This window comes from Pseudorca crassidens, chromosome 14, assembly GCF_039906515.1.
Source record: "Pseudorca crassidens isolate mPseCra1 chromosome 14, mPseCra1.hap1, whole genome shotgun sequence".
Lineage (NCBI taxonomy): Eukaryota > Metazoa > Chordata > Mammalia > Artiodactyla > Delphinidae > Pseudorca > Pseudorca crassidens.
Genome location: NC_090309.1, coordinates 58228701 through 58248356, shown reverse-complemented (window position 1 = coordinate 58248356; position 19656 = coordinate 58228701). Strand labels below are relative to the sequence as shown.

The 19656-nt window shown below is 40.9% G+C and overlaps 1 protein-coding gene across 1 annotated transcript in view; it reads left to right on the top strand.

Moving 5' to 3' along the window:
• Window positions 1-15197: 15197 nt before the first annotated feature.
• Window positions 15198-19656, top strand: part of EML4 (EMAP like 4) — a 152996-nt gene continuing 148537 nt past the window's right edge. The window contains exon 1 of the mRNA XM_067703140.1: window positions 15198-15479. Within this exon, the coding sequence (XP_067559241.1) occupies window positions 15455-15479 (25 nt within the window). The 5' untranslated portion in view covers window positions 15198-15454. The remainder of the gene's footprint in view (window positions 15480-19656) is intronic.

The window sequence follows — 19656 nt, the reverse complement described above, 5'->3', positions numbered from 1 at the left end:
ATAGTATGATCCCAGTTTGTTGCTAGGGCCTGGGCAGAGTTGGGAATGGAGAGTGACAGCTAATGGGCCCAGAGTTTCTTCTGAGGGAGATTAAAATGGTCTGGAATTAGATAGTGATGGTTGTTGCACTATTCTGATTATACTGAAAACAACTCAATTGTATGCTTTAAAAGGTTGAATTTTATCGCATGTAAATTATATCTCAAGCTGTTATTACAAAAATTATATATATACGAAAGCAGAACAAAGCAAAACAAGAAAAAAATTGTGTCCCAAAGTGGAAAGCCAGGAAGAGAAAACCATACAATTCTCTTCTGCCCCCCTCCAAGCTCCCCCTCTCCCACTGCCAGGCTCTCATCTCTGCTCCCCTGTGGACATCTGTTTCATTCTTGTCTCTGCATTGCAATTTTAAAGAGTTTTTTCTTGAATGTTCTAAAGGTGGAAGGTGGACTATGTCTTTAGTGGCAACTCTTTTTATGTTCTTAAGGATCCAAAGAAATGACAATCAGTTGTTATTGGGGATGCCCTGGACTGGTGGAGTAATCCAAATGCAGACGTTTTAGATGGAGATACTGAGGTTTTTGTTTAATAACACAAAGAGCCATTCTTACTGGGGGCAGGTGTACCTCTGTCCAGATTATTGTAATGTCTCATTTCCTCTGTTGATGGTCTGAATTAAGCAGTTGGGGTCTCAGGACTTGGATCAAGAGGACTACAGGAGACTCTCATCCAGGAGGTGCCGCAAGCTCCCACACCACAGTGGTGGCTGAGAGCTAAGGAAGGGGACCACCAGGAGGGAGCCCCTAGAAAGAGCCTTACAGGGGAACTTTAGGAGCAGTGATATCCAATATCCACTTTTACGTTTTCTTTTTCTGCACTGTAATTCCCTTCCGTGATCCTTCAGACTTCATGAAGTTTGTTAAAATTGCAGCCTTACGTTAATGGCGTCATGGGAAATAGAAAGAAGGTTTTCATATTTCATGGTAAGGTAGATATTAGAGAGTGACAGCCAGCTGGAAAAGCTGTTATAAGATGGCCAGAGGTGACTGGGGAAGAATTCTAGAGCAGAGCTACTGAGTATAAGGTGACCAGTGGAAACCAGCATGGATTGCGGAATATGTAAATACCTGGAAAGAGGAAAGGAAGGTAATCCAATAAAGCTGGAAAATCTGGATAATCTCTTTCTCTCTCTCCATATGTATATAAATGTGTGTTGTGTGCGTGCGTGCATACGTGTATCACGTATTTATATCAACATTGGATTTATGTCATATACTTTTTCCCGTTATATCACGAGTTTTCTTAGTATCTTTAAATATTATTCAAGTATATAACAAGTATATAATGAATAATGACCTCTTGGTACCCTATGGTATGATTATGCTCTGATTTACTTAGCTAATTCCAATTGTTGGACTTTTTTTTCATTTTTTCACTTTTGTAAATAACACTGCAGTGACATATTCTCCTTGGTGTATTAAAAAAATTATTTCTCAAGATAAGTTCTCAGAAGTCCATTTTCTGTGCCAAATGGTATGAACGGTTTTAGCCTTTTGATATAGATTGACAAATTGCCCGTTGGAAAGATCATACCCAGAAGGACTCCATAACCATTACGCCCCCATCTTCACAGGGTAACTTGCACATTTGGGGGATGAGCTGTGCTCATTTAAAGAGGCTAAATGTGACAGACACAGGAAGGCATTTGCTTGTTACCAAGAGATTTCACAGAGAAATATGTCTCAATTTCCTTGTCAAAAGAATTGCCTTTCTTTACTTCCACAATGGTCTTTCTTTAGCAGATTTGGCTGTGAGGAAACACTGATATTCCTTACAGAGAGAACTCTCTAGCTTCCCTTAAAGGAAGCTTATTCTTAATTCTCCTCTCTCTACTTTGAAAGCAAGGTAAAATAATCTATCTTCTGGTGGCATGACTGAGGGAAAACCTTGTCTCCGACTCTCTCAAGTTTATCCCCACGAGTAGGTATCTTGCCTCTAGGTAAATGCCTGCTAGGTCTTACATAACATTCTTGGAGTGATCGTGACTTTACATATCATTATGGGGAATATTGATGGCAAAGTGTAATGCGGGCGTGGAGACCACTTACAGGACCAGACTGACGTATGTAACGTTGTCCACTAGAACATGATGAGTTTCAGGGCTGAATTGATGACGTAGCCATGAGAGGAACATTACAAGTGATGTGCTCACACTAGCTGTCCTGGCTCTCCCTTAAGGGCGTCCCTCAGTCCAAGGATAACCATGGGCAGCTCTGAGGCCCCAGCACCCCAAGTGTGCAGGAACATGTAGGGCACAGTCCACTCAGAAACATCTACCATGTTGTTGAGCCTGCTTCCAAACAGGAGCAAACTGTTCTCTGTAAACCGTTCAATTTCTCTGACTTCATTAATTCATGGGAAGTAGTCCTCTAGAATTCACTAGAGCTCCATTCTGCACTTTCAACACTTGACGTCACAAATCCTCCACTGAGAAGATGTGAAAACTAAGCAAGAGGTTTAGTTGCATCTCCTGAATCGTAACTAAATCATGAAAGAACCTGGACTGGTGTTTTACATTTCCTTTTATTTGTTTTATTTGTTCTCAACAATACTGTTGCTGACTACCAAAGTAATGCATGTGCATGGGAGAGATAGACAGAAGTACAAAGAATAAAATAAAAATCACCCATACTTCCAGAACCCAGAGATTGCCACTATTAACATTTTGGTAGATGTTTTTTCCCACTCTTTTATCCATAGATCTATAGACATACAGTCATCTCTTTTGTAATCCTGAGATCATACAGTATTAGCCTGCAATCTCCTTTTTCTCTGTCGTAGGTTGTTTTTGTGTTTACACCATTAAAAGTAATATTATGAGGAGACTTGGTAGATAAAGCTTTGTATGTAGCTCTGATTATTTCCTTTGGGCTTATTCCTCAAAGTGAAGTTGCCGAGTTAAAGGTAGTCACATTTTAGGGCTTTTGATAAATAGTACTAACATACCCTCCAGAAATATGGACCATTTTCCACACCTATTAGCAATATGTGAGACTACCTGTTTACCTGCCTCCTCATCTACACTAAACAGAATTCTTTTAAAGAGAACATTTCCAAACTGATTTCTGGCAAATGGTATCTCACCTTAATTTTATTGCTTTTTCGATTCTTCTTCTTAAACAGAATTATTGGTGATCTGTATTGCTTCCTTAGTGAAATGCTTGTTCGTGCCCTTTGCCATTCCTACATTTCTTGACCTGCCAACGGGCCACTTGGTGAGCCTGGTTTTGTGCAGAATCCTGGATGACTGAGACTGGCACTGATGAGAAGATGCCTTTCTCTCACCTTGTCCCTGGGAGGCCCCTGAGGCTCTTCCACAGAAATGGCTTCTCACTCTTGGATGAGAATGGTCCATCTCACACCATGGTACCTGGGTCATATCTCACTGCACAGGCTGGTGCCAAAATGCCACCATTTTGGAAAGAAGGTTTCAGGTCTGAGGTAATCTCATACCCATTTTAGTTTGTAGACTAACAGATTAATAGATCTTCCCAAAACTTCAGCTGTCACGGTTTCAATGGAAGGAAAGTGGCCAGGGAGGCCTTATCTGGAAATGACCATTCAGCTGAGTGCAAATTCCCAAGACCCAAGAATGAAACACCCCTATTGTGACTGGAAGGACTTTGATGATGAGCACCACTGGCCTGTGCAACTGGAAATGTTCTGCGTTAGACCATTTCCACCTCAATCAAGCACTCAGTGTGGGCAAAACCAAGTTTTAGATTAGGATGAGGGTGAGGAATGATATAAAAATTTCTTGACCACCTATCTGGAGACACACATACTCATGTGCCCACAAATGCATTCTGTTTGCATGTATTGTTTACATAAAATTACTAACAAAAGAAACTAAACGGAATGACATGATCAAAAGCAAATTATTCATTTTATATTTCTTTCTATCTTTTTCCAAAAATAATTTCTAAAGGCAAATTAATACAGTAACACCCATACAGCTTACTGCTCTGACGAATCTATGATAGGCACTCAGACTACCTCCCTTAAGTTTGCAGACAAAAAGGAAATTGCTTCTTAAACTCATTGGAAAAGCTTTACGTGCTTTAATTACATCCATGAAGAATCATAAACCAGGGATGGGAAATCTCCAGGTCTTTAGTCTTATTATTATAGTGCAAGTGTTTCATTGAGCTTAAGAACCACTCATGACTTCTTACTTTTCTAGTTACAATTTATCTTTTAAATGCCGGTTCTTTACTCATAGACTTCTGACATTTGGAGAAAGATTGATAATAAAATAAATCTTACATTTTATGGTTTTTGTTATTTAAATCAGAGGCCATTTTAACTTTATGCTTTTATAAGATTTCTTTACAAGGTTTTGATCATGTATTTGGTCATTTAGCTATTGGATTTAAAATGTGGTGTTTCAGGGCTTCCCTGGTGGTGCAGTGGTTAAGAATCTGCCTGCCAATGCAGGGGACGTGGGTTCAAGCCCTGGTCCGGGAAGATCCCACATGCTGCAGAGCAACTAAGCCCATGCGCCACAACTACTGAGTCTGCTCTCTAGAGGCTGCAAGCCACAACTACTGAGCCTGCGTGCCACAACTACTGAAGCCTACAAGCCTAGAACCTGAGCTCCATAGCAAGAGAAGCCACTCCAATGAGAAGCCTGTGCACTGCAACGAAGAGTAGCTCCCACTCGCCACAACTAGAGAAACCCAAAGCAGCCAAAAATAAATAAATAAAATAAGTAAATTTATTTTTAAAAATTGGGGGCTTCCCTGGTGGCGCAGTGGTTGAGAATCCGCCTGCCAATGCAGGGGACATGGGTTCAAGCCCTGGTCCAGGAAGATCCCACATGCCGCGGAGCAATTAAGCCCGTGCGCCACAACTACTGAGCCTGCGCTCTAGAGCCCGCGAGCCACAACTACTGAAGCCCACGCGCCTAGAGCCCGTGCTCTGCAACAAGAGAAGCCACTACGACGAGAAGCCCGCACACCACAACGAAGAGTAGTCCCCGCTCACCACAACTAGAGAAAAGCCCACACGCAGCAATGAAGACCCAACGCAGCCGAAAATAAATTAATTTTTTTAAAAAAATTGGTGTTTCAAAGCACCACAGAGTAGTGAACTTCTAGAAATGTGCAATCAAGATATCACCTAATGGTATAGCTGAAATTAAGTTTCTAGTTAATCAAACTTGGTTTTTATCAGATTATCCACAATATGGGACAAAATAAACATGGATAAGGAATATTTGACTTAGCTCTGTATGGGATATAAATTAGTAGAGGAAAGAATTTTCTGAGGAAATTAAGAAATTAATAAGGATAAGAAATTGTAATTTAGGGAATGGCTGTTATATTAGCTTATAGTACAAACAAACTGAAAAGTGGAGTAAGGAGGAGAGTAGTATGGGGCGGGGAAAAAGCATCTACTAGGTAACTAGTGAGAGTCTAGGAAATCAGGTTCTCCAGCCCAAGGAGGAAGCGGGAGAGAGGATTGGTAACCCTGGCTTGCAAGCATACTCAGGTACCCCAATTCTAAAAATTTGTGTCTTTATCATGCTTCAGCTCCAGTTAATTCTCTGCTTCTGCACTTCTTCATTCATTAAGCAAACATTTATTGAGCACTTGCCATATGCCAGGTGCTTGTCTAGTGAACAAAACAAAGTCTTGCCAAAATTCTTTAAACTCTAGCCTACATTTTCTTCTTTGACTTTCACACCAGCCTCTCAGTCTCCACCCCGCCCCCCAACCTGATTTCTTTCCCACTATCATGATAAAACAGCTCTCTAAAGACCAGTGACCTCCTAATCACTACATGGAGTGCCCCTTTCTCAGTTCCCATCTTCCTTGGATTCTGTAGCATTTAATAGCATCTGATTTCCATCAGTTTTTAAAACTCTTGTCTCTTTTGGGTTCTGTAATATGACACTAGCGTGATTTGCCTTCTATGACTGTTACTGCTTTTTCCCTGACTCGTTCTCTTGCCTCTTAAATTTTAGTGGTCCTTCCATTTCTACACATTGTTCACTTCCATTTTCTCTCTCTCAAATCTTTTCCCTTGGTAATTTCTCATGGCTTAAATCATTGGCTCTATTTAGAAGTATCCTAAATCTATATTCCCAGACCTAGCCCTTTCCCAAACTTGAATCTCACGTTTCGAACTGTGTGCTGGAGGCTTCCATCTGGGCATCTGCTCATGGTGCCAGTGCAATCTGTTTAAAACTAAAGGTAGTATTTTGTACCACACAAGGTTTTCAACTGCAAACAACAGAAATCCACTCTGGCTAACTCAAGCAGAAAACGAATTCACTGGGAAGATATCAGGTGGCTCACTGGGTCTACAGGGAAGCCAGAGGACCAAGCATGGAAAATGGGCAGGGACCCAGGCAGTCTAGGGCACAGAGAGCACGGCCAAGTTCACTCCATAGGAGGAATCTGTTGAGGACGCTGCCCTCGAGCTGGCTTTCTCCGCACACCATCAAAGCTGGTCTTCAATATCTCAGCCACCTTCCAGCGTGGTCCCTAACTGCTAGTTTTTGTGTTATTCCCCCCAGACTCAAAGACCTGGGCTGGGGCTTCCAATTGGTCCAGGTCATGTGCCTGGGCCCCAGCTGCCAAAGATGATTACTGATTCCCTTCAGTTTCCCACAGAGGGAAAGGGGATCCGACACAGGCCAACCAAAAAATGGCCATCGGGGCTTCCCTGGTGCTGCGGCGGTTGAGAGTCCGCCTGCCGATGCAGCGGACACGGGTTCGTGCCCCGGTCCGGGAAGATCCCACACGTCGCAGAGCGGCTGGGCCCGTGAGCCATGGCCGCTGAGCCTGCGCGTCCGGAGCCTGTGCTCCGCAACGGGAGAGGCCACAACAGTGAGAGGCCCGCGTACCAAAAAAAAAAAAAAAAAAAAGGCCATCAACCACTATATTTTCTTTTCCCTAATCACTTCATTTCCTTAAGTCCCCATTTGCATTTAATGCCACCACCATTCTTTCCATTACTGGGAGCTGAATCTAGATGATTTCTTTTACTCCTTTCTCTCCCTCAGCTTTTGAGGCAATCAGTCATCCAGGTTTGCAAAGATTTGTTTGTTGTTCTCATTTGTTCTTTTCCTTTACACTATTTTCTTCTTGGACCTTTCTGCAGCTCCTCCTCCCTCGTTACAGGCTTCAGATTGCATTCTCCACTTTCAGTGCCTCCTCCAATTTATCCCCCTGCAGGTTAATTTTTTCTATAGCAACACTTTGATCTTATCACTTGCTGCTGAAACTACATTGTAGACCTCTCAGCCTGGCATTCAACGATCTCCACAATAGAATTCTAATGAGACAGAGAGGCAGACTGGTGCAGTGGAAAGTTCTTGACCTTCAGATGCGGATTGATATGGGTTCAAACCCCCATTTTCCCACTTTCTAGTTGTATATTTTTGAGGCTCATTTTCCTGGTCCAAAAAACGGGAAAAATAAAACCTACCTCCTAGGGCATTTATAAGTCAGTTCTTTGAAGGTTGGAATGGTGTTATGAGCTGTATTTAGGTTAAAACATCAACTCACAGATGCTTATAATGAACAATATTCAACTACAGACCTGTCTATTTCAAAACTTTAAGTAAGGTTGTCATCAATGTGGTTTTAAGGAAGGCACGTTAGGATCAGTATGCTACATGTTTTGGGAGTTAAGTGGAAATCTAACCAACATTTATAGCATTGTTCCTAATTTCAAACAGCTGACTTGCAAGTGACCTTTTGGAAATATTTTATTTGCAAGTGGAGAACATCCTGTGTTATTAATTTTGGGAGTTGAATTTCCCTGACTGGCTGCTTTCCACTATAACATTGCTATTTTGAAGTATTTCCCTGCAGAATTTCAATTTTGTGAGAGGCTGCTATGAATTCCTTAAGGGGAAAAAGTATATAGTTAGGGTGGACAGATGAAAATTATTAGCTATTATTTCTAAGGCTCACCCAGCATTCTGTAAATGTGGTGAAGCTCTAGCACATAAAAAGAAACTTTAAAATTTGTTCCACAAACTCAACCAGCCCCACTTCATAGCATAAATTCTGGGTCAGCACTGGGAAAATCCAGCTCTGCAGCCCAGGCTGGGTCTTCTCTCTGCTAGTCATGAATGGCACCATCAGAGTGACCAAATTAACCTCAGTCAGCATTCGTTCACTCACTCATGTATCCACGCAGCAAATCCCCCTCAGTCAGGTGTGTTTGCTGAACCCCAGAGCGTAGATTTCAGTCTCATAAACTCTTGCCAAGAATTTACAGCACTGCTAATTGCTTGATTTTTTTCCCCTGAGGTCAGTAAGACTTTAGGTTGAAGATAACAATTGTACCAAGATTGGTAAAAGTTATTTAATAAGCATGATATTTTAAACCAGTCTCTGCAGATACAGTTTGTGGGTATGTGAGTTAATATGCATTGCAATGCATTTTTTGGTCTCTCTAATGTTTTTAAAAATGAACACATGTTAATTATATGATTAAAATAATACTTATGATTATTAAGTATTATTTTATGATTAATAGTATGATATGATATACTTAAAAGTGAAATCCCCTGTAACTCTCCCTACATTTTCCTTCCCCCACTCAATTTCACTTCCAGCGGCAACTACTTATTAACACTTTGGGGTATATCCTACCACACTTTTTTTCTTTTGAAATAAGTTTAAAGTTATCCCTAAGCATTCCTTATGGTTAGAAGCTAGAACAACATTGCCATTTAGCCTCTGACAGACCTTGGAACTCTTCCATACACTGCTTATGTTAAACATATTATAAAAACAAAGAACTAAAAGAACCCTTTTCCCCCCACTTAGATATTGTTAATTTCTGATTCTGAAGGCCAAAGAAAAACATTTAAGTTTTTTTCTCTACCATATTTATGCTTATGTGGACTATAGATTTATATAATCTACACAATTCCATGACCATAGGGTTTAGTTTTAAAAATAACATTAAGACAATGAAATAAAAGTGGAAAGCCCAGCATACTTAAAAAAAAAAAACAAACCCAAACTTAATTGCTCTTGATGTCACTTTAAAAATGTCTTAGGGAGAGAATGTCAAGAAACCAAAAAGAGTTTCTAGTTACCTTTCAAGGTCATCTAGCTAAGGAGAGCAAAACAAAGAAACAGTTATAGGAATTTTTATTTTTCTTCAAATCTTAGGTCAAGGCTTTGACAACAGGTGTTGTGTGTCTTCACAAGTATTCTGAAACCCCTCCCACAATAATCCTATTTTGACGTAGAGGGGAAGGTAGCTAAACACGGAGTCAAGATTCTGTGTATGAAGAAACTTTTTAATTTTTATTATTTGAGAGCTATATTTAGCCCTTTGCAATAACTGAGCTCCTAAAAACTGGTGCATATTTTTACACTTGAATTAAATTGTACTTAAAGGGTTCAAAGTAAGGGGTAAGGAGAGCTCTGTATTGAAAATAATCTAAAGATAAATCTTTTGTTAGAGTGAAAGCTCCAAATAACCACCCAGTAATTGGTAACTGTTTAGTACATTTGGATTTTTAGGTGTGTTTCATGATAATGTGAAACTATATTTTCATTTTGAGGGATTTATGTTAAATCTTTCACTTTATTATAGTAGTATTAGTTTACAAGATCTAATTTGATAAATATAATACAAAAAAATTAATACTGGCTGCTTTAAAGCAATTGGGCATTGGTTGTTGAAATAATGTTTTCAGATTGACTAGTTTTCAGAGTTCTACGTTTGTTTGATATTCACTAAATATCAAACAGCTACTCTGTAATAGGCACTCAGTATATAATGGTGAGTAAAAACAGACCCAATGCAAGCCTACTTTTAATAATATCAGCAGCTAATACTTACTGAGTACTTACAACATATGGGACCCTATTCTAAGGGCTTTTCATGTATTATCTCATTGCAGCCCCCCAACATTCTAGAAGTAGAAATAGTATTATCCTCATTTTACGGATGAAAAAACTGAGGCACAGAGAGATTTGGTAATTTGTCCAATGTTACATAGCTAGTAAGTGGTGGAGCTGGGATTTCAATCTAGGCAGTGTGACTCCGGAGTCTGCACTCTTAAGCACTGGGATGTACTACCTCTCCCATTTTCTAAAAGCTCTTCTTGTAGTGTACAACCTAATGGGTATGATACTAATTGAATAATCATTTAAGTAAATGAAAGATTATAACTCAGATAAATGCTATGAAAAGGAATATGGGAGAAACTATTTGGGTCATTGTTACCAAAATGTTTCTCTTTTCCTTCTGGTTACACAGACTATATTTCCTAGCCTCCCTTGCAGTTCAGTGTGGTGATGCAACTACTTCCAGATCATGGAATGTGGATGAAAGTGAGGTTCATACTTCCCTGTCTGAACCATAAACTTCCTGACTGACTCTCCCTGTTCTTCTACCACCACCCCTATCTGCTGGCTGAAAAGTGTGGACTAACACAGAAGAAGCCTTGAACAACTCCATGGAGCAGAGTCCCTGATGATATGCACTGGATAGTGATAAGAGTAAAAAACAAATTTATTGTATTAAGCCAACTGAAATTTTGGGATTTTTTAAATAGCAGTCAGCCTATCTTGAATGCAGAATATGAAAACTTGAAGTTGAATGCTGCTGTAAAGAAAAAAACCTAAAACATATTGCTTTGAATTTGAGGTTGGGTCAGGGATGGTATGGAAACAGATATTAGAGGTTGGAATACTCGAAAGTCTGTTATGTCGTGGCAAAAGATTTGCTACAACTGTTGCTTGTGACAATTAGAAGATGGCACACTACTTGCCTAGCAGGCCTAAAGCTCTAGAGGAAGTTTTTGGAAAGAGAGAGGTAGTGTGTGTTAGCTACTATTTCCTAACTTTAGTAAGGCATTACAACAAAGAGAAAAGCTCAAGCAAGAATTGGCTGGTTTGTAAGCTGGAGTAAAAGAGTTAGAGGAAGTCCAGAAATTTGGGGAATAAAAGATTAGAAAGCTGACTACTTCTAGACACCGAGATAAGAAACAAAATATTAAAAACCTTTGAGTAGCAAAGGTCCAGTTAGACCCAGACTCACTGCAAAGACCTGATTAAGATTGTGGTCTTCTCATCCAAGTTTAATGGCGTGAAGATAGCCCCCATTAAATTGAGAGAGAGAGAGAGAAACTGGGGAAGAAAAGCAAAGACATAAATCATGCTTGAGAGTTACGTATAGTAGAGAACTTTGGGTGTGGCACACGTTGCTGACTGGAAGCAAACAGATAAAAAGTCTACCAAGTTTTTGAGTGAATCATGTTCTCAAAGAAATCGTTTGATTATTTGAGTTGAAAGTAATCTTTGGATTTCATATTTGCACCAATAGGAAGTGAGCTGAGCAGCCTATGAGGAAGGTATATTCCCCAACACCCTCTTTTTGTAGAATAGCAAAGCTAGGGGCCCTGGAGTACAGTGGATAAGGGAGCTCCTTGGAAAGAAGAGTAAGATTTAAGCAAAGAACTTTCCTTACACTTCATAATATCTATCCCAGCAGAATTCTGTAATTGCTGTGGATGAGTGACTGCCGTATTTCTCCTCCCATTTGTCCTTTTTCTGAGTGAGGATTTATTTCATTTTTCCTGTCCTTTCCTGTATGTTTGTTTGTTTGTTTTAAATAAACTTTTGGTTGACTTTATTAGTTAGGATGAGCATGGATTATTTTTGTAAAAATAAAAGTAACTAAAACAGAGGCATACTTATCATGAAATTAATGAAATTTAAGCTCTAAGGGATTTCTTTCAAGGCTCCAGGAAAGTGTCTTTCCACTACAACCTCCACTTTATCACATTTCCCTTGATGTCAGGTGTTGTTGGAGTGACCCTGGATATTTTGGGTATCTGGCTAAGGGAAAGTTGAGTTGGGGATACATTTAATTTCAGCCTTAATGAAACATAATTACATGGGTTACAGTCACATTTAATTAAGTTATTGCTGGCCGTCTTTATTTAGCAACAGATTCCAGGAATATTCCGATGGCCCCCTGCACTGATTCACCTGGCATCCTGTCATGGAGGTTACAGGGCTAGAGGTTATAATGTGATATGAACACATGGCTGGCACTGGAAGTATGTGGGTAGTGTGGGAGAAACAAGGTTTGAAACATAAAGAGCCAGAAGCTAAGTCTAGGGAAAATCCTTCTAAATCCTTTTTAAATTCACCATACACTTTCTTTCTTTTCTTTTTTTAAAACGGGAATCACATGAAATGATATTAACCAGAATTCCTGCGGCAATATTACGAACAGCCTATATGATATGTGTGAAGTGGTTTTTTAGGCATCCCAACTGTCAAAAATAAAGACAAATTTGATCAACCATCAACTAGAGGAAAAACTAAAGTTCTTTTGTCCTCTCTATTAAAAACTCACTATCATATTCATAACACTGATCTCATAGGCTTGCTGTGACATTGAAATGGGGTTAGACATACAAAGTACCTGGATACAAAACCTTTCATATAGCTGGATCCCAGTACATAACATCTATTAAAAAAAGTTTTGCATGCAGACACAGAAGAGCAGCTGTCAGAACTGAGGTTGTCTCAAATATTAAAAAAGTAAAAAAGTATTGGAGATATGTTGGGCATTTAATTAAATGTCACATTTCTCAATTTTGTAATGTTTATAGTAGTTACAGTCTTCTTAAAATGTGTAATGTATTGTGATTTCTTTTCTTAGTCTAAAGAAATACTCCATTTAACCTAATTTTGTATCTGTACATTTTGTATTAGTTTTTCTTAAAAGGGCCCCGCAAATAGTAAATGCTTCAGGCGCCACAAAACATGGATCTTTCTCCGAATTAAAAATATACATACATGTGCTGTATGTCAATTATATCTCAATAAAACTGGAAGAAAAAATAAAACTGGATCCTATTCTTCTTTAAAAAATTTGGCAGTTTCTTAAAAAACTGAATGTACAGCTACCATACAACCAAATAACCCAATTCCAGGGTATTTATCCCAGAGAAATGAAAAGTATGTTCACAAAAAATACTTGTACATGAACATTTATAGCAAACCTATACATAATAGCCCTGAATTAGAAACATCCCAAATGTCCTTCAGCAGGTGAACGGTCAAACAGTGATAATCCACACCATGGAATTCTCAACAATAAAAGAACAAACTCTTAGTGCTCACAGTGACCTGGATGAATCTCCAGAGAATTACGCTGAGTCAAAAAAGCCAATCCCAAACTGGTACATATTATATGATTCCATTGAAATGACATATTTATAGAAATGGATTACAGGTTAGTGGTTGCCAGGAGTGAAGGAGGGGGTGGTATCAGGAGAAAAAAAGGCGTGTTTATAAAGGAAAACTTGAGAGATCCTTGTGCTCATGGAAATGATGGAAATGTTTTGTATCTTGATTGTATTAGTATCAATATCCTGGTTGTGATATTGACTGTAGTTTTGTAAGCTATTACCATTGGGAGGAACCTGGGTAAAGGGTATTCTAACACATACATGTGAATCAACAATTATTTCAAAATAAAAAGTTTAACTAAAAAATGTGTATATATGTATGTATACCAATATAACAATGCAAGTTCTTATTCTTTTAATTGATGTAAGGCACAAAGTTTTGCATGCAGACACAGAAGAGCAGCTGTCAGAACTGAGGATGTCTCAAATATTAAGCGATTAGACTTGGTAGCATCATACAGATATGAAAATGTCCATAGCAAAGGAAACACTGGGTAAATAATTTTGAAGAAACAGAAAACTTTAGACACCATTTTGTCTGTAATCTGAATTTATCTTGGCTGCCTTATGGCCATTCTCCACATAGTATGGTATTCAGAAGACACACAGGTCTGATATCCAAAAAAGAAATTTAAAGTAATTTAGATTTTTGGGGGAAGATTTTTAAAGAGGCACCAAAGGGAAGAAGTATACTGCAAGACAACAAAAAAATGTTTAACAATCCTTTCAACCATCTAATTCCTCTAAGTCCCTCTCATGACAGTTGCTACTTCATTGTTCTCATCTCCTTTTAGTACCTCCCTCTCTCCTGGAACTCTGTCTACAATGACTCTTATTCTCTTCTAACTCAGCTCTTTATTATTGTATAGATCAATTTAGTTCCTGGGCACCTTACATTTCTTCTCAGTAACTAGTACTCTGATCCACAAAACCTAGTCCCAAGAGGGACTTGGGAAATCACTAGAAGGTCTTTAGAAGGATGGAGAATGTGGGTTGGGGAGGGAGGAGGAAGAAGAACGCTGTGTATACTTAAAAGGTTTTGGTTACAAGTCCAGTCCTCCCTTTTGCAAATGAATAAAGTGAGGTCCAAATAAGTTTAGTGACTTGACAGTCACCTACTGAGTCACATGGAGTTGGGCCTGGAATTCAGGCTTACTTCATTTCAACCCTTTGTTATAGTTCCCTAGTAGGCAATCCTATGATATCCCCGATAAGGGGTGGCTTTGCATCCCTGGTGGAAAAAACACCAGGGGGATTAGGAAGCCTAGGTTCTAACTTTGCTTCTACCAGGCTCCATGAGCTTGCGCAGTTCATGTCTTTTCCAAGGCTCAGTGTCCTCCCTGAAGGGGAGGCAAGATGAACTCTTGGGTCCTGTCCAGTACTAACATTCCTTGCTTCTGGTATGTCTTAGGCTCTGCTGTGTGCCTTGGGTTGTGGCATGGTGGCCTTGAGCTAGTCAAGAAGACTCGCCCTCATTTGTCCCTCATCCTACTGGGGCAAAGGGAGAACCCGGGAAATTTGGACCCCTCCCCGCACTTGGTTGCCTCTTTAGTGTTCTTGGACACACGGGGTGACCATCTCCTGTTAGAGGGGCTCCAAACGTAAGCTCCAATGGGTCTCCGCGGACTCCCCAGGGGCTGCGAGGAAAAGGAATCCCTAGAAGCTCCTGAGGATCCCATGCCGGAGGTCTCCCCTTATCCCCACCCATTCGGAAGCAGTTTCAAGCTCCAAGTCCCAGGCCCTCAGCAGGCCCATCGCGCAAGCGTAGCCACCCCTCCCGCGCGCGGGGGGCGGAACCCGAGGCCGAGGCAAGGTGAGAGGGAAGGGTCGGCAAGACCCCGCCTCCGGGTCGTCACGTGGGAGGCGGAGTCGGAAGCGTGACGGCGTACGCGGGGGTGGAGCTACCGCTGCGCGCGGGCGCGGGGGCGGGGCGCGGCGGGGCGCTCGCGGCTGCTGTCTGGGAGGGAGGCCGGGCAGGCGGCGGAGCGGCGCGGCGCGGCTCTCAACCTGACGGGGAAGTGGTCCGGGCGTCTGCGGCTGACTGCCCCGTGGTGGACGAACGGACGACGGAGGCGGGAGGTGGGAGCCGAGCCGGGCGCCCGAGAAAGCTAGCGGGTCAGGCTCAGCGTCGGCGACCCTAGTCGGTCCGCTGAATGAAGTGCCCGCCCCGCTGAGCCTGGAGCCCGGCGCTTTCCCCGCAAGATGGACGGTTTCGCCGGCAGCCTCGGTGAGTACGGCCGGGAGTCTTCCCTCTCCTGCGCAGGGTGGGAACCTTGTTCCCTCCACACGCAGCCCGGGCCTGCTCTCCACCCTGCCCCTCGGGATGGCGGCACTGCCACTGCACATGTTACCTCGAGCCTGCTGCCCCTCTCCGGGCTCCGGTGGACTCAGAACCCCTCCCCCCATGCCAGCCCTCCTCAGCAAGACCCTCCTTTCCTCCCAGCGTCCTCTTCAGTGCGGGGCCCTTCTTCACCGTAGTGGGAACCCCTTCCCTCAGCGCGGCCCCCCAAAGCTGGTACAGCCCTCCCCATACACTCACGGCTCCCCCCACCTTCAGGGTTAGGACACCTTTCTCAAACCCTGACCCCTTTTCTGGGTACAACATTCCTCCCCCTTCCCACATACCGAGCTCTCTTTCAGGTTGGGGACACCCCTTACCCAGGCAGAGGCTCCCTTTTAGGGAAGGGACCCCCATTCCCTCTTCAGGAGGGGGGGCACTCCCCCCCGCCCCACCAAGTATTCACTTTAAATTTGGAGTCTTCTTTTAGGTATTTCTCAGAGTAACTGACAACTTCCCTTCACTCCCTCCACTTCTCTGAACATTTTGCAGTGGTGGAGAGAACCAGAAGCACTGAAGCATCATTTGCCTAATACAGGAAAGGAAGAGGTGCATCTGTGTTGGGGGACCCTCTTTATTTTTATTTATTTTAACATAAGTGGGGTTTTTAAAATTTATTTATTTTATTTATTTATTTTTGGCTGTGTTGGGTCTTCGTTGCTGCGTGCGGGCTTTCTCTAGTTGCAGCGAGCGGGGGCTACTCTTCGTTGCGGTTCATGGGCTTCTCATTGCGGTGACTTCTCTTGTTGCAGAGCACGGGCGCTAGGCACGCGGGCTTCAGTAGTTGTGGCTTGCGGGCTCAGCAGTTGTGGCTCGCGGGCTCTAGAGCACAGGCTCAGTAGTTGTGGTTCACGGGCTTAGTTGCTCCGCAGCATGTGGGATCTTCCTGGACCAGGGCTCGAACCCGTGTCCCCTGCATTGGCAGGCGGATTCTTAACCACTGTGCCACCAGGGAAGCCTGGGGACCCTCTTTAAAAGAGGAGTGAAAGCAGAACTATGCTTGCTGGCTCTGCACGCATGCTGGGGAGAAGTAATCCTGCCCAGTTAATCCATAGGAAAGGGGGCCTCTGACAGGGAAAGAAAGGATTCTCCATTTTTGGAATATGTTGTCTTTGTGGATTGGAGAAAGGGAAGTAGGCTGAAGTATCCTTTCAGTGTTCCCTTTCACCCAGATAAAGGTAATAAATTTTGTAATTGGCCAAGGGAATCAGAACTGAAGGCTGGTACTCAGTCCCCTATAATCTCTGTCTGGAATTACTATTCTTTGAGGCCATTGGAATCTGGTTACTGTAAAGATTGAGCTCAGCTGTCATGATGGTGAGAGAAAGTTTCTGCTTTGGTTGATACTGCAGTTAATGTGATACCTGCTGCTGGATTTGTATATTGAGTATTTTATGTGGAGGTAGATTGTATTCAGATGCCTTTCTTTGTATTTCTTGATAGTAAATTCCTAGTTGGTTAATGTTCATGGATCAGTGCATAATCTGGCCATAGGCCATACTTTATTCAGACACACTGAGATTAAATGGGTTTTTAAAAATCTAGACTTCCCTGGTGGCGTAAAATCTAAAATTAAAAAGTAGGTTAAAGAGCAATGGACCCATTATAGGTATTAAATAGTAAAAACCATAATTTTGGCCTTGACTTTCTTTGGGGAAAAACACACACACTTTCTTTGGGAAACACACACACAAGTACTTTGAGAGTGGAAATCCTAAAATAGGAGGCAACTGAGTGTTACTCTTTCCTCCCCAAAGGCACCTGTTGTCCATTATCTAACCTTTGATGTCTTATAATTCCTTACATTGTGAAGTTGTTTCATTCTTGGGCTCCTTTTAAAGAGGGATCAACTTTTCACTGCTTTTTTTTTCTTTAAGCCTTATGCCTGGGTTTATTCTCTAATCATATTGGACTGAAAGACTTGTCCTTTATGTTCACGAAGAGGTGATCATATACTTGGCCAAAAAACTGAGTGTCTTGGGGGATGTGGTGGGACTGAGATATCTCTGAACTGTGGGCTCCTCAGCCTGTAGGAATGGTGGGATCACTGCTCAAATTAGAATCAGCTTTTACTTCTTTCCTGTTGGTTCTGAGGACGTCGAAGGCTTGCGGAAGCTTCATCTTCTGTGTTTTGTGGGAGTCTTTCTCACTAATTTAAATTTATTTTGAAACAGTGGATATCCTTGTTAAACAGCTATCCCTTCTTATCCAGTTCATGAGGCAACTGATAGGAGAGACTGAGAGATGAAGATGAATTTTAGTTGAGGCTCCCACTTTTCATCAAGAACATTATAGCTGACCCTGGTGTTGAATTTTTTTATTCATTTGATAATTTTTTTATTTATTTGATGCCATCCTTGGATGGTACCTTGATGAGACTTCCTTTCTTTAAGTATGGTGTTGGTCAGGAGCAGGGGATATACCTGTATTTAAAGAGAGGAACCTATGTCAGCTGGGGGGCAAGAAATGGTTCCTGGCAGTATTTTTGGAGCTGCTTCTCATGAAGATACTTCTCAGCAGGAGCTCTGTGCTTTCTCTTTCTGTCCCCCTTGAAAGAGTAAAACTAGGCCCCATCTTAATTGAAACCTTAAAGAGTTGGGAGTGAGGGAAGGGTAATGCTGGTATATTTTATTGGTAGTCTTTAAACATAGCTTTACCCAGCTCTTGCCAAATTGCTTGTTTCTATTCCCTGCAGTTCATTAGTCTAGAGCTTAGAGTTACATTGATCTTTATTTTATCATCACGAGAGCCATGAATGTAAAGGCAAGTTCTTGTATTCTAGTAGATGTTTAAAAACTTTTTTTAACCAAACAAGAATTCAAAACATGTGAAGTTCTTCTGGGGTCACAAGTACTGAAAACATTTATTCTCAAGGAAGTGTATGTGTGTGTCTCCTTTTATGTACTAGATGAGTTCTTGAAAAAAAGTGTAAGAAAACTACATTTTTATAAGCAGGAAAGCTCAGTGCTTTGTAAACAATGGTTATAGAGAAGCTGATTATTTAAGGGAATGTTATGGTGCATCATTTCATAAAGTGAAAAACTTTTAAAATTCAAACTGTACCCTTGATTGTTGTGTGTTTAGATAAGGAAAACACTATTATGTGCATTTTATAAGATGTCTAATGGCAATTAAAACTGTGTGTAGTGGTTTTGAAATCACTGAGAGGAACATTAGGTGATTGTCTGTGGGTGATTGTGTTATATGTTCCACATAGAAATTATATACCTTTTGTATTACTTTTGTTTTACATAAAAACAACTAAAGGATGCTTTTAATCTCTACAGCTGATGAATTTCAGGCAGTTTGGCTGGCAGGTGGTGGTACCGTTTACTTCAGGCAAAGTGTCTTTTAGTTCACGAATAGGGTAATATAAAAAAGCAATACTTTAGAAACAATTTTTTTTTTAACTTAGTGAGGGGAAAACAATCTATCTTGATGTCCTGCCTCCACATCAGTTTAGAATACACACATACATGTACAAAACATATATACAGTAAATATTTTAAATCTCAGGTCTATGTGCAAAAGTGGGAAACTTGATACAGCTTTTTTTGTTGATTTTCTTAAGGCAGGGGTTAGGTGCATTTCATGCTTAGTTTTTTTAGCATCTCTTTTTCATAATAAAGATTTTAATTTTAAGACTTGTCTAGGGATTAGCCTACAGGTTTAGTCTGTGTTTATGCTTTAAAGAAAGCATATTGTTAACCACATCAATTTTAACTTTTTCTGCTCCAAAGGTTAAAAGCAAAACTCCAAAACTTCTTTTTAAAGGAAAATTGTAGTGGATGAAATTGTAGTGTTAGTATAAGAAATGTAACAGTCTCAGTGCAGTAGTAGTATGCTTCAGTTTATGAGATATTTTAAAACAATCTCTTTAACATCACAATATTAGCACTTATTTCTCATCTCACGTATACTCTTGCTTTCTTAAAGGAACAGTGTAGTATATGATTTTTAAATATTAATCTAGTCTAAAGCATTCTGTATATATTTATTCATATAAAAATGTTTCCCATGTAATAATATTACTTGGGGAATGTTTTCTTAACTTTTAATTTCTTAA